We start from the raw sequence: 14,506 nt of genomic DNA on the forward strand, positions 1-14,506 counted from the left end.
AAGCTGAAACTGTGGTTAGAGTACCTTCTGAATTTCCAGTATTGATTATTAAGTTAAATAATTTTTTTTTCCCCAAACAGAACAGAGTGTTGTGTTAGGAAGTACTTGTAAGTTAAAGTGAGGGTCTTTTGACACGTTTTATTTCTTCTGCAACATTTCGTGGAAAAACTTGGAGGAAAAATTGTTCAGTCTCTAAGCTCCTGTTTTTGAGAGGCCATTGTGGTCTGTACAGTGTTCTTGCAGGTGATGGGCTCATCTCATGAGATGAGTGGGTCTTATTTCCATCAGCTTTCTTGGAACTGTGGGTTTGTTTTCAAAACAAGTGTTTTAATTGGATGGTTTAGAGAGGTCTGAGCAGAGCTTAGCCTCTCTAAGTCGTCTTTTTTTTAATCTTTAAAAACATGTCTAGAAGAAATGTCATATCAAATAGAAATCTTAAGAAAAAGAGAAATTTAAAGTAGGAACTTTGTAGCACCTGCATGTAATGCAAGAGTTTTGTGGATTTTTTTCCTCAGTTGTAAGTACAGAACAATGGTAAGTGAAAAATGAACAAGCATTCATGTAAAAACTGTGTAATACTGGAAGCTGAGGTATTTCCTGAAGTGTGGGTTAAATTGTTCTGAGGCAACTTTTCCTTAGGCCAGGAAACACAGATCTTCCGGTGAAATTGTTTCCACGGAAGGTTTCTGCCTAACCTTCCAGGTGGAGAGCACACACGTCATTTTAGAGATGCAGAGCAGTTGCTGTTTGAGAGCTGGGCCTGCCAGAGGCAGCACATGGCTGACCAGGGAGGTGACACTCAGCAAAAGTGTAAAACTTATCAGAATATACCGATACGAGTTTCATCCAATCCAGGTTGAAGTGCAGAGAAATGCTTGCATGCAGTGTATGAAGAATAAAGTTAATTGGTTGAAAATAAATGTTTCACATAGAATAGCTTTTTTTCTGCTATTTTTTGTGGTGGAGGGGAACATAAGTTGTTGAGTTATTAATTATTAATTCTATTTTTCTTTCTTGTTTCTGATTCACAGTGTGTGCTGTACTTGTGGGCCTTGAAAATCCTTTACCCAAAAACACTGTTTTTACTTCGTGGGAATCATGAATGTAGACATTTAACAGAGTATTTCACATTTAAGCAAGAATGTAAGTCTACCTTAATCTTTTTCCTCTTAACTCCTTTTTCAACAACTTAATTTCTTATTTTGTGAGTATTTGGTACTGCTTCACCATGAGTAATTTTTCATGTACTTTTCATGCTAACTGTCATTACTTTTAAATTGTAATCAGTGTTCCCTGAGAGGGCAGTCGTCTCTCAGTGATGTGGAAAGGAAGGGGTCAGACCCCCCCACAGAGCAGGTAGTGACCGACCATTGGTACAAACTCAAGGGTTTCCTCTGGTGCTGTAGGTATCGAGACACTTCAGCTTGTCAACCTGGTCTGGGAAGCGTCCTGGGGCTGCTGTGGGGCTATCTGGGCCTGATGCTCTCAGCAAACTGTGCTGTTGCTGAGGGTTTGCTGTCCCACGCAGCAGCCTGGCAGCAAAACCTGCTGGCACCCAGCTCTGGCACCTCTGGGACAGATCTCTGATCACTAGGGAAGGAGGTGGCACCTCACTGTGCCTCATCTGCAGCAGGAGAAAAATGCAAGGAGGTTTATTTTGGTTTTTTTCTTTTTCCTTTAAGTATGGCATTTTCACATTTACCCTCTAAGTTAGCTTAAACTTTTCAGTATGCTCTTTTTATATAAATTCCTTTCTGTGTTGCAAGAAAGGATGCAGTGACACATAAAAGCTCATTAGATGTAGACCTTCACCTGCACAATGAAGCTTTTATTTTTTTCCTGTGGCACTGTAAGCTAAAGCTATTGCCATAAGTCTGTTTCCTTTTTAACATCAGGGATAAAGGAAATGTTAATTGGCTCAAAGGCATCATGGTTTACTGAGTTTAGTATGCATATTGGTAAATTAACATTTCAGCTTCAGTGTACCACCTCACTCATTTCATAATGGCATTTCTGTAGATAATTAATTATAAGGGACTGGGCTAAAGTTCTGACTACTTCATAGAGAGTATATCGAGTGATAATGTAATAGATGCTAACCATTCAGCAGGCGTTTCAAGGCTTGCTATACAGATTTCCTGGCAGACTATAATGGTATATTAAGTTGCTTGTTTACAGTTTTTTAGAAAAATTATAATAAACTTGGCAGAACTTTTATTAATTTCACCTCAAAATATAAAGAATTTTTTCAGAGGTGAATAACAGTTGTTTACTGCCCGCAATTTTTTGTATGAAGTAAACATTGAGTACAGTCCTCAGTGCAAGATAGAGTAGTGAGAGCAAGATTGAGATATTAAGCGTATTCTTTTCTCTTCTTAAATGTTAATGGCACTTTCTGTTACCATCCTAATCTTTAAAAGGTAAAATCAAATATTCAGAACGTGTATATGATGCCTGCATGGATGCCTTTGACTGCCTTCCCTTGGCTGCTCTGATGAACCAACAGTTCCTGTGTGTACACGGTGGCTTGTCTCCGGAGATCAACACCTTAGATGACATCAGAAAAGTAAGTCTTTTCAGTATTATCTATTAGCACAATGTAAGCACACCATCCAATGATTCCTTGTGCCCAACATGTTAGGAACTTTCTTGGAGAAGATTTAAAAATACCTCTAGAAAAACTTCAAATACTTAAAAGATATAACAAGGAAGTATCGTATGATTGCAATGAGTGTAATCAATATTTTGCCTAAAATAGTCAAGAGCTTCATTCTCAATAGGTCCTGCCACATTTTTAATAGTTCTGCACGTGAGTGCCTAGCAAGTTGTCATGAGTGAAGGTTAGTAAATGCATGCTTGTGTGTACTCTTGTGTTCTGAGAAATTATCTCTGAAATTTCATGAAAGTTCAGAGAACAATGTCAAACAGTTTCTTCACGTAATCTAGTGTTGTTACATGTTATCGAGGATTAATTTTTTTTCAGATGCTTCGTAGAAGAGATTTCAGTTGATATTTCTAAAAGGAGATATTTATTCATTTTTAGTAATTCCAGCAGGAAAAAAAATATCTTGTTTCTTGTTTGCAGTTTGAGACTTGCAAACGTGGATATATACTTTTGAGCTTTAAAGTTACTAAAAGGTAATTTGTATTCTGAGATTAGTTTGTAATCTACTAAGAAATTAATATGGCTTAAAAAAACCCAAAAACCAAACTTGGACCAGTAATTACATGTTTTGCTTTAAACGCAATTAGCTTAAAATATTAACTGCACTTTAAAAAATTACTGAATGTAAAGTTTCGTTTCTGAGGTAAAGATTCACTACCTCAGTAAATAGAAATACTCACTGCCTAAAAATTAGCTGGCTTTGCAGCAACATAATGACAGAGTAAATGTGTTTAGCTCTCAGATTCTAGATTAGGTTCATTAACATCTTCACCCAACCCAGCAGGTTTATTTATCTTCGGCAATCAGCAGAAATTGGGTTTGCATATTTATGAATTTTTGTTTAATTTAAATGAATTGTAATTGCATAAGCATTAATTGGAGAGGGCTGAAATAAGTTAGAAGTGTATATATGCTGTGATTATTTCAAGATGAGAACTCAAAAATAAAATTGTGGAGTCTCTTATTAGAACTTAACTGAGTGCTAAACATATAAAACCAATTTTTTCTCTTTGGAATTTTTTGGAGGTAGGGGAAGGTCTGTTAGGTATGCTGCTAAATCATTACTTGATCTTTCCTGGTCAGTGCAGAGAATGTTTTCAACTCCAAGCCTTATTCATACATCCATCTTAACAGGGGTGTTCCTATATGGAAGAGTTCTTGCACATAACAAGTGGTGGGTTTGTGTTTAAAGAGTTCTTGCAGGAGAATACTAATTTTTATTATTTCTGATTTTGCTATACTTAGTCTTATTTGCAGTGTGATTCTATATGATTTGAAGTTTTAAATACATACAGTCAGGCCAGAAAGGAGGTTTTAGCTGCTTATTAGGGTTAAGGCTACGAGACCAGCAAGAATGTCATGGCAAGATGCTGTAATGCAGAGATACTGGCTTGATATTTAAATACAACTTTTTTGTTAAAAGGTACAGAAGTCAAAATGGGAACTTGCTTTGAAGTAGCTATTGAATTTTTTTCCTGAGATGTCTCACATAAATTGAGTGCCATAAGGTTTGAAAAAATCACAAAATACACAAATAGTATATTCTCTCTTGTCCACTGGACTGCCTGCAAAAACCAGTAGAAAAGGGGGGGAAAAAAGCAAACAAACATTTGTGTAGGATGGGAATCTGCTGTATCTCCTAATTTTAAATTATATCTGTTCCTTCTCCTCTTTGTCAGTGTTAGCAAGGAATGTTTTACTGCTATTCAAAACCCATTGCTTTAGAGCTGAAAAACAGATTGCTTTGGGTCTTTGTTTGCCTGCCCATGGAGTGAAAACCAGTAATTTTGCTTCAATGTTTCTGTGATACATAGTTGAAAGAAGTTAGTATTTCTTTGTCTCCTATTTTTCTTAGTTAGATCGATTCAAGGAACCACCTGCATATGGACCTATGTGTGACATCCTGTGGTCAGACCCATTGGAGGACTTTGGAAATGAGAAGACTCAGGAACACTTTACTCACAACACAGTCAGGGGGTGCTCGTACTTCTACAGGTGATTACTACTTTGAATAGATTTCTGTAGGCGAACTTGTTCTGGTTTTGCAGTGTAAATATCTGCTTGAACTTTGTGGCACTACTTAGGCCTTTTTTCTGCAGGCTAGCCTTTCTTTCAGATAAATCCATGCTCATTTTATTTGCACCTCTTTCTTTAAGCTACAACTGGGAAACACGAAATGACTTAATTTTATTCCCCAAAGGCTTATATTTTGCTTATTTCTGTTCTTGTAAGTTAGATAACTAATGTGTCACTTCTACAAAGTGGTACATAACTGCATTTCTAGTTTAAAAATTAGAACTTAATTTCAAATGAAAGATAACCAGCACTGGAGAACTGATTACCTATTGTTCTGCAGGGTAAGTAAAAATTGTGATTTCTCCCTCACAGGAACTTTTTTTTTCCTCAGTTTGATGAAACTTTTGTTTATGCTTGGAAATAATTCTTCCCAACATTCTTGAAGAAACATGTATGGATTTAAATGCAAAGATGCCAAGTTGTAATTCATCTTTGAAATTATTACTTTCTATTGATTTTTGTTAGTAAAATATAACTGTGAGAAAATTCCTGGAAAAAAGTAATACTAATGGGGATAGAAAGACATCTAAAGCAAATCTGTGGATTGGTTTGTGACTATTTCAAGGAAGATTTCTTCTCTGTTTCTTTACCATAATTGTTCTTTAATTGTGGGAGTTTTTTGTCTCACTCTGTAATGAGTCAGAAGACTCTCTCCTGTACAACAGAGGAGAGGATTTCTTTGGGTGCTGAGGAATGTCCCACTGTCTCCTCTTTGGCAATGCACACGGAGACCAAAGCAAGCCACAAATAGTTCCCGTTTCCTGGTTCTGCCTGGGTGCTGACTGCTGCCTTTCTCCATTTCCAGTGGTGGGCAGATTGGTTTGTAGGCCAAGTCCTGTGGGCACCAGGCAGAAGACATCCCCGTGGGTGTGCTTGAGCTGGTGATTAAGAACCTCTCAAGCATTGCTTCCATTCTCTCTTTGTCATAGGATCAGCCCATGTTACCTCATGAGCAGTGGTGGTGATTACATTGTACCTTCCTCTGACGATATAGGGATTTTGAGGGATTTGAGTTCCTTTTTTGTTTGTTTTGTTGGTTTATTTTGTTATGGTAGTTAAGAAAAACATACAAAGACACCAGAGTAGCAGAAGTAGCCGGGGAGGAGATTAAATGGCAAAATGAGCAATGTATTCAGTGAAATATTAATTAAAAACATAATTTTTGTTCAGGAGAATTGTGAAGATGCTATTGAAATGTTAAGAGGTTGTTAAAACTTTTTGAAGGGAAGAAGTTCTGCTTCAGCCCATGCTAGCAACACCCAAGTCTAAGTTTTCTCAACAAACTCAGCAGAAGGGAGGAATCCAGCTCTTTTAGTTTAGGTTTAGAAAAATCTCACCTTGAACATAGCTGACCTGTGACTGTTTAGTAACATGTGAAAAGTAAGTCAATGGCTTCTAGCAGTAACCAGGTGACAGAGCCGCTAGAATCAGCCTCCTTGTTGGTAACGTTAGCAGGAAGGGAACAGATGGTTTGATGTTTAGAAATGAGTTTTCCTCGTCCTTTCGTGGAGCTGTAATTGCTGCAGTGTGGGGACAGGCTGAGAATGAAGCAGTTTGCTCTGCAGCCTGGGCTGCCAGCACCCACCTTTTGTGGGCAGGTCACACCGCTGCCTCTGGATCGATAACGTCTGGAAGGTGCTCGATAGATGTGTTTGGGCTCATTATGAACAGGAGTGTCAAACTGTTGCAAACAATCGATCTGTGCAGAAATGGGCTTATGACTGAGGGATAAAATCATTCCTCTTCCTCTCAGCAGCACCAAATAATTGGAGTGTGCGTGGGACTCCCAGGCACTGTGCAAAGGGAGTAATAGTGATTTCCCCTTGTGAAAATCCTGGCAAACGTGCCTTGTGCTTAAATACAGAGCTGTGTGTTTAGTGGAACCTCTTCTAGATTTTAAGTTGGACTTTTTTCAGAGGTCTGCTTCATACAATTACCATAAAATTTCCTTAAAATATGTATCAGTTTCCCCCAGAAAATATCAGACCTAGGCTGTGCCCCGACTCATATTCAGAAAAGTGCATGTTTTAGGAGAAGAAGAAATATTTAGAAGATGCCTAATTGTCAGGTCATGTGTGAGGGACATATAACTGCTTAATGATTCAAGCAGACAGCTGGCTTCAAGTGACGTTATCTGAAATTATATAAAGGCAAGCATTCTTTTTAGAAAAGTGCCTAGTTGCTCTGGAAGATGACTAATTTCTTACCTAATAATAATACCTGGCAAAAAAGTTATCCATCAGTATAAAGTGTCTTAATTTTCCCTGCCTTTTCTAGTTACTTACAGAGAAAAGGAACAAATTTCCCTAAACAGGCAGCTCAGCTTGTAAAGGAAGGACTGACTTATGCAGTCCTCCCTCAAGAATGTCTGTTAATAGGATGACTTTGTTTATTCTTCAGTGCATAAAATGGTACAGTAACTCTCAGACATTTCTTTAAAAACCAGGTTGAACATCAGGAATAATTTCTTCACTGAAAGGGTGGTCAGGCATTGGAATGGCTGCCCCGGGAGGTGGTGGAGTCACCATCCCTGGACGTATTCAAGAAACAACTGGACATGGCACTTAGTGCTGTGACCTAGTTGACAAAATGGTGATTTGTCAAAGGTTGGACTTGATGATCTTGGAGGTCTTTTCCAACCTTAATGATTGTATGATCCTATGGTATTTGACTTGGCAAGATAAACTGCTATTTATCGTCTTGAGAATGGCTTCTTTCAGTGATCAGAAAGCTTCAGGAGGTCAGCTGGCATTTTTTTCTCTCTGAAAATAACACTGAGCTATGGAGAGACAGCCACTAAGCAGGTTTAGGCCTTTGTTGAGGTGTGGGGAAAATTCTCCCTTTTCTGAGCCATACAAGGATGGGGAATGTCATCATTTCTGTAAGATTTACTGTATGGATGAAGAATTAAAATGTTCTTTGGTCACATTTGGACAAAGTTATTATGAACACGCATGATCCTATCCATGAAAATTTGTTATCATCCAACTTATTTTATTTCCCTTGTGTCTAAGATGGGGTGAAGAACATAGAGAGTTTGGTTGTACCACTGACTTAATTAGCAGTGTCTTACCCTGTGCAAAGTATATGAAGGGCTTCCTATCAGGGCTAAGCACTTGTGCAAGCTTAACACTCGCTTTCTGGGATCATTTATGTGATTGAGACTTGGTTAATTACTGTTAACAAGAGCATGAGATGGCGTGAGAATTACCCAAGTCAGTGGATGACCTCAGAAGTTTTGCGCAAGCATGGTACTCCAGCAGCTAGGATTTTCTTAGTGGGTTGAATACCAGTTCTTAAGCAATATAAGGTTATAAAACTTTGATCTTTATAAAGCTGTTTGGCTGTTCACTATTTTGTTATATTTTTCCAAAGCAACAAAAAAACCAAAGGCAGAAATGGCTAGCATTGGCGAGAGTGACTAGCAATGCAGATCCCTCTAAGGACTTCATTTGCCAGTGAATTAGCCACTGGATAACTGTGAAATGGCTCAGCCTTACAGATATTCTGGGGTAGAGTAATAATTTTAACCCTGCAAGCACATTATTTCAGTGGTGTGCTTGACATTCAGGTAAAGTTTATGAGTATGCAAAGACTAAAGAAATGTCTACTGAAAGATTTTGAAGACTGTAGTGTGTTTTCAACTCAGGGTAGAAGGCACAGTTGTATGAATTTATTTTTTTTCAGTAGCAGCATTTTAAACAGATTCTTTTGCCCACTTTTCCACTCTTCCTTCTCCCAGGCCAGAAGGTTTTTGCTGTCTTCACATTATCTGCCCAGATGTACTGGTAGAATTGCTCCATCAGGACCTGGGAACACATCCAGTTTTAAAAGAATGACTTTGCAAAAAAGATACGTGTTTATATGTTCTGATCCCATGCAGTTCCCTGCTCTACTTTCCAGTGCAGCTCCGCAGACAGCACAGTGCTAGCAAGAAAAAGCAGGTGGAAAGGGATGTTCTGGGAGCTGCTTAAGAAGGCACAGCAGCAAAAGCATTTGCATTTGGAAACTCAAGTGTGAGGCCAATGGGCTTTGCCGAAAACCTATTTTTATATGTGCATGTAATCTGAGAGAAGCTTTTGGACTGAATTTGAATGTCCTCTCTTTAAAGAAATGTTTACACCTCCGTTATAACAATGAAGGATATGAAAAAGAATTAGATTAATTCCATCCAATTTTTCTGGTAATTGGTGGAAGAACAATTTTAAAACATTTGCCATTTTGGTTCACATTAACAAAGTATTGCTTTTCTTCCAAAACTGCACAGAAGTGATCAGTGATTATGCAAAAGAGACCTCAGAACTAGTAAACTATGCATGAGGCATTTTAATGAAAGAGGGATGTCAAAGCAGGGAACATCACAGTTACATACTCCATGGCAAATAACATCTCTCTAGCTTAGCAGAGGGATATTTTGTTTTCTCCGTGAGTCACCGATCTTCCATGATTCAGCATGACACATGAAGGCAGGAGGCTGGGTCGCTCTGGAAAAGCCTGTTGCGTGGGGGATTTCTGTTTGTTTGTTTTCCCTCTTGGCCAACTGCTTTATTTCTGGCTCATCTGAATAGCAGTCTGGGCTCTGCAAAGCAGGGACAAGAAGAATAGTGTTTCTCGAAGAGTAGTGCTCAGAGAAACTAGTAGAGAATTTGATTACAAGACAGTCACTTTCATTAGAAAGGTTAGGAAAAAATTTCCAAGCAGAAGTCATTTCTGTTAAAGTTTATTTCTGCTGACTTTTGCCATAGTCTCCATTTTGTTGGCATTTTGCAGGACTTCCTGCTTTTCATTTGAAGGACATGTATTTTTGTGTTGAGGAACGTAGTTTAATAGGAAGCAAAGAGATATTAAGAAAGTGCTATACGGGTAGCTATGGCTAGCATATGTAATAGCTGCCTATTGTGGAAACTTCACTCTCCCCAGTCTCCACTTCAGCAAGATGAAGAGAAATGCCTGTGTGTTGCTTTACCTTTTTCAAAATAAAATATCCAGGTAGACTTCTCGTGTGTTGTAGTGGTCTGGGTAACAGGACTGCTGGCACGTTGCAGATCCCATCTCATTCAGTTAGAACAAACGATGACAGGCTGGTATTTTTTTTTTTTTTGTCAATCTGCATGGAACACTGTGTGGCATCTCTTATTTTCTAGGTGTGGACCCTGTAGAATCAGCCAGATTCTGCTAGTAGAATTCTGTTTTTCATGGACTTATGAAGAATAAGATAAATGAGGATTAAAAAAACCCACCACTGTTGTACTTGAAAGGGAAAGAAGAACGTATCATGTCTATTTAAGAGCATTTTTTACCACTTCATTATATCTTCTTTAAAAGCAGTACTTAACACTGAGTGAAAAGAATACTTTTGGGGAGAAAAAAATAATAGCCTAGACATTTTGAGCAGCTGCACTGATAATGAACATAATCAACTGTCTATCAGGTTTTTCATTATAAACCCTAGTTTTCAGAAGTTAATGTAAAAATTTCTAAACAAAATGTACCATAAGTCTACATTTAGTCACAATTAATTATGAAAAGAAACGTATGCAAATTAGTTCTCATTTTCCAGTGCTTTGAATGGCAGCCTGTCAGCATTTGAGATCATTGCAGTTGCCAAAACGATACCCCACGTAATTTGGGAATTGAAATTATTTTATAATGGTAATCTTTTCAGACAATTCCAGATATCAGACCTGCATCTGAGAATATATGCCAGGTGGCCCAAGTCCAAACCAGCAATATAGCATTCCACCGAGTTTGTAGCCTCTAGCTGCAAATGACATTTCAGTTTCAAAATACCCAGGAAGGTTGGAAGCAAGTAGTAGCATTTCTCTTGGAAAATCTGAAGGAGGATGATGCATTAGATTGGTGGGGGTTTGTAGGGTTTGCTTTTTTTTTTTTTTGGTGAGTTCTCATCTTTTTCAACATGAGGCTGTTAACTGATTGCAAGTGGGCGCTGAAGGTGGTCCATGAAATCATGCCTGGGACAGCAGTTTTTTTGTATAATGAACAGTTGATTTTTTTTTATTATCTTGCTCAGTATGTTTAGGACACCTTTAATAAAGGTATTTTGCATAACAGTGTTACTCTATGACTGTATTGCTCCTAAGGTACTGCAAAACAGTCTGCTCTTGCAGGGTCTTTGATAATGCACGCTGTTCTTAGCGTAATACCTCGCCGTGAGTTACATTTGGAGATTCAGAGGCTCTGTAAGTCTGCTTGTGTTATTTACACGCACAACGTGAGCCCGTTGTGATGCAGAGCCAGCACAGAAGGCAACAGCTTCGTGTTGCACCAGGGAAGGTTTAGATTGGGTATTAGGAGAAATTTCTTCACAGAAAGGGTTGTCAAGCATTGGAACAGGCTGCTCAGGGAAGTAGATGGGTCACCATCCCTGGAGCCATTTAGAGGACATGTAGATGTACTACTTAGGGACACAGTTTGGGGGTAGACTTGGCAATGCTGGCTTTACAGTTGAGCTTAATGATCATTTCCAGCCCAAATGATTCTGGGATTCTCTGGAGATAGCCCAGCACCTTGTACTTCCTTCTTTTAACCCTTCTGTGTGTTCTGTTATTTGAATTAGAAGAGAGATGAATTGATGGCAGAAATTAATTATGGTGACTGCATGTTACCACAGGGTATATTTTGCTTTTTTTCCAGCCATCAGGTGACATTTCAGATCTTTTATATAAGGTTTACACCTTTTGACACCATTTTTGATTTTTTTTTTTGAGGAGCAGTTTTGATTGTTGTTATCTGACTTGCCCAGCAGTGTGGAGAAAGAATTGTAATGTTTACATGTCACATCCTGGGCCTCAGATCCAGGGAAATCTATGTCCTGGTCCCAGTTTTAGGTCAGACATTGCTCTGGGGCAGGCTGCACTCAGAAGGAAGCCCAGTTCTCCACCCGTGCCAGTCTGTCTCTCCACCACATTGCCTTCGGAGCTAGGGCCCTTGGAACTAGTCAGGCTTACATCAGATACAGGGACACAGGTGAATCACAGCTCAAATTCCTTTCCCTGACCAGCTTCACTTGCTGCTGATGTACAGGCACCTCTAGTACTGGAAGTCAAGTCAGGTAGTGAAAGGAGGTGATAACACTTGGTTTCTCCCCAGGTTTAATGTTTCAAATGCAAGCCCTTTAAGCTAGTAGCAAGAACCATGCCAATACCTTTCTGTGTCCTTGCCAGTGACTGACATTAAATTCAGCAGTGCTTTTCAGATGAAGGGTCACTGGGCCGCAGGGATGTGAATGAGCCCACCTGCAACCTCACAGGGGTGCCAGCTTCCCACCCAGTTGAGAGGTCACGAAATATAAAGCAGTCACTTGAATGATTGCTTGTTTTCAAGGGTGAGAAATAAATCTGGATAAGGCATAACAAATTACATAGGACTGAGCTGAAGAGGGACAAAAGGGAAGTGTTCTAAATGGCATCTGAATTGAGACTCTTTCCCACCCCATAGATTTTTTTAGGGGGCCTGGTAAGGTTTTGCCTGTGAAGTCTTTTTCATTCCAACACCACTTCTCCTTTACTCTCTTCCACACATGTTCTTTGTTCTGTTTTGCTCTTGCCACAGTTGGCTTTTGACAAGGGAAACCGGGAAGTTTTGGGTTTTTTGGATTCTGCATTAAATTACTAACAACAGGACAGGAGAGGTTTTGCTTCTTATCTTGTGGCCATTATAGGTGCCCATTGTGCTTCAGTAGAGGCATGGAGAGCCATCATCAGTTTAAAAGGAAGAAGAAAACAGTCCTTACAGAAAAAGGAAATTTGAAAGCAACAAAATGAAGTAATTTTAAGTTCTGTAACGTTTTTTTATGTATGATTTTCAATAGCTTTTCTCTGAAAACTTAGTATTTCACACTTGTGCTTTCCCTTGTATTTGATTTTCATGTGTTCAGTGTCTTAAACAGCAAGAGTGGTTTTCACAGTACTCAGATTGTAAGAAAGATCTCTTCCATTCTCCTTAAACACAGCAGTGTCCATGTGCAGTGAAAAATATGACAGAGATTCCACTATCACCATTTTCACTTAATGATTTTGTTTACGCTCTTATGATAGAACATGTCTTGGAAAGATGTATTCAGTGGGCACTTTTTTGGGGTTCAGAAGTCACAGGATTTACATTATAGTTTGACAAGGGGAAGAGTAATTCTCATTTATCAATGAAATAAAGTACTGGAAGATGAAATATCCCCAGTTTGGAGACTGATTTGTCATTCTTCTTTCTGTATCTCTCTCTTTCTTTCCACTTACCACCATATTTTCTGGTGCCCACAAGAAACCAGCATTAGTGGGTGAGGATATTTTCTGTTACAAGCAACCACGGTGTTACATTTTGCTTTTTTGGAGTACGTTAAATTTTACAGTATTAAAAGAAAGTACTTTCTTTCTGCCAAGCCATAGGGTGACTGTTATGTAATGAATTGCAACTTCTAGCATTCCACTCCATGCAGTTATAGGGTGGGATTAAAAAAAGACACTGCTGCTAGTGTTTTCTCTATTGAAATCTGCCTGCAGAGCAGGGGCTCATTCCATGTTGCATAATACATTTTTTGAAAGCTAAAGCTCTGTGTAGTGCTTCTGATATTGCCATAACAGGTGCTGCTGTCTTTTTTCCAACAGTTACCCTGCTGTATGTGAATTCCTACAGCACAATAACTTGTTATCCATACTCCGCGCTCATGAAGCCCAGGATGCTGGGTAAGTATGTGTGGGAAGGGGGCAATAGTAATGTATAATGGCTTACCATTTGCAAACAGAGCACAGAAAGGAAGAACAGATGAGTGAGAATGAAATGGAAAACTGAAAATAAGGTTACAACAGCTGCCACCTTTTACTAATGCTATAAAAATATACACTGGCATTACAGTGTCTTTTACATTATTATTACTGAATTACAGGACTTAATGAATCTTTATATATGCCACTTACTTAGCCTTAGTGATTTTAAGTGACATAAAATGACCAAAAGTTATTTTGATGCCAAACTTGGAAAGAAAAACAAATTCATCTCAGAAAAAAATGATTTGCAAATGTGTCAGAGACTTTTGACACACAGATTGCCATGATGCCTGGGAAGTGATTTGGCTCATGTAGGCCAGAGCTGTCACCTTTCAAGTCTTTCACAGCTATCTGAAACTTCTGGGCCTACTGTTTTTACACTTCATAAAAATAAAAATTATGGAGCTCAATAGCCACAATTCTTTTTCTGCAGGAGTATCACTAATGAATTTAAGGAGTTTTGCGTTGTGCACAAAAACAGTTGAGGTCAAGCATGAGGTGGTGTTGATGGTTCCCCAGCAAACTATTGCCATTGTAAAGATAGAATTTTTTGTGCTGCTTAAAAAAAGTTATCATAAAACCCCCTATTATATGAAATGTACTATACTTGTGAGATACTAATGAAGGATCAGAATCTGAATAAATAGCTTTGCATATCATGCATAAATTATTATTGTATTTGTTTGGAGGTAGAAACTTTACCCAACTTGAATGGCAATAAAAGATAAATTAGCAACATTGTATGAACAAGGTCAATATTCATTATGCATATAAAAAGCTATTCTGAATGTTTGAATTGCCATATACTTGAAAACGTCAACGCAATTAAAAGCAAGCTATTATTGTGCCAAAAATATCTGGCATGAAATACCCAGGGGCAATGAAATTTCATTTTTATTGTATTGCTTTCTGATAAAGGGTGAAAAATTAAATTTTGTAGAAGAGATTGCATTGAAACTATATAACAGTTTCAGTGCAAGTATTG

The 14,506-nt window shown here is 38.4% G+C and overlaps 1 protein-coding gene across 2 annotated transcripts in view; it reads left to right on the plus strand.

Moving 5' to 3' along the window:
- Positions 1 to 14,506, plus strand: part of PPP3CA (protein phosphatase 3 catalytic subunit alpha) — a 182,670-nt gene that overhangs the window by 136,104 nt on the left and 32,060 nt on the right. For both annotated transcript variants that reach the window (XM_050338886.1, XM_050338887.1), the window contains exons 4-7: positions 1,032 to 1,143; positions 2,421 to 2,566; positions 4,521 to 4,660; positions 13,363 to 13,440. In XM_050338886.1, the coding sequence (XP_050194843.1) occupies positions 1,032 to 1,143; positions 2,421 to 2,566; positions 4,521 to 4,660; positions 13,363 to 13,440 (476 nt within the window). The remainder of the gene's footprint in view (positions 1 to 1,031; positions 1,144 to 2,420; positions 2,567 to 4,520; positions 4,661 to 13,362; positions 13,441 to 14,506) is intronic.

Source organism: Myiozetetes cayanensis, unplaced genomic scaffold (genome assembly GCF_022539395.1).
Source record: "Myiozetetes cayanensis isolate MyiCay16 unplaced genomic scaffold, myiCay2020 scf7, whole genome shotgun sequence".
Taxonomy (NCBI): Eukaryota; Metazoa; Chordata; class Aves; order Passeriformes; family Tyrannidae; genus Myiozetetes; species Myiozetetes cayanensis.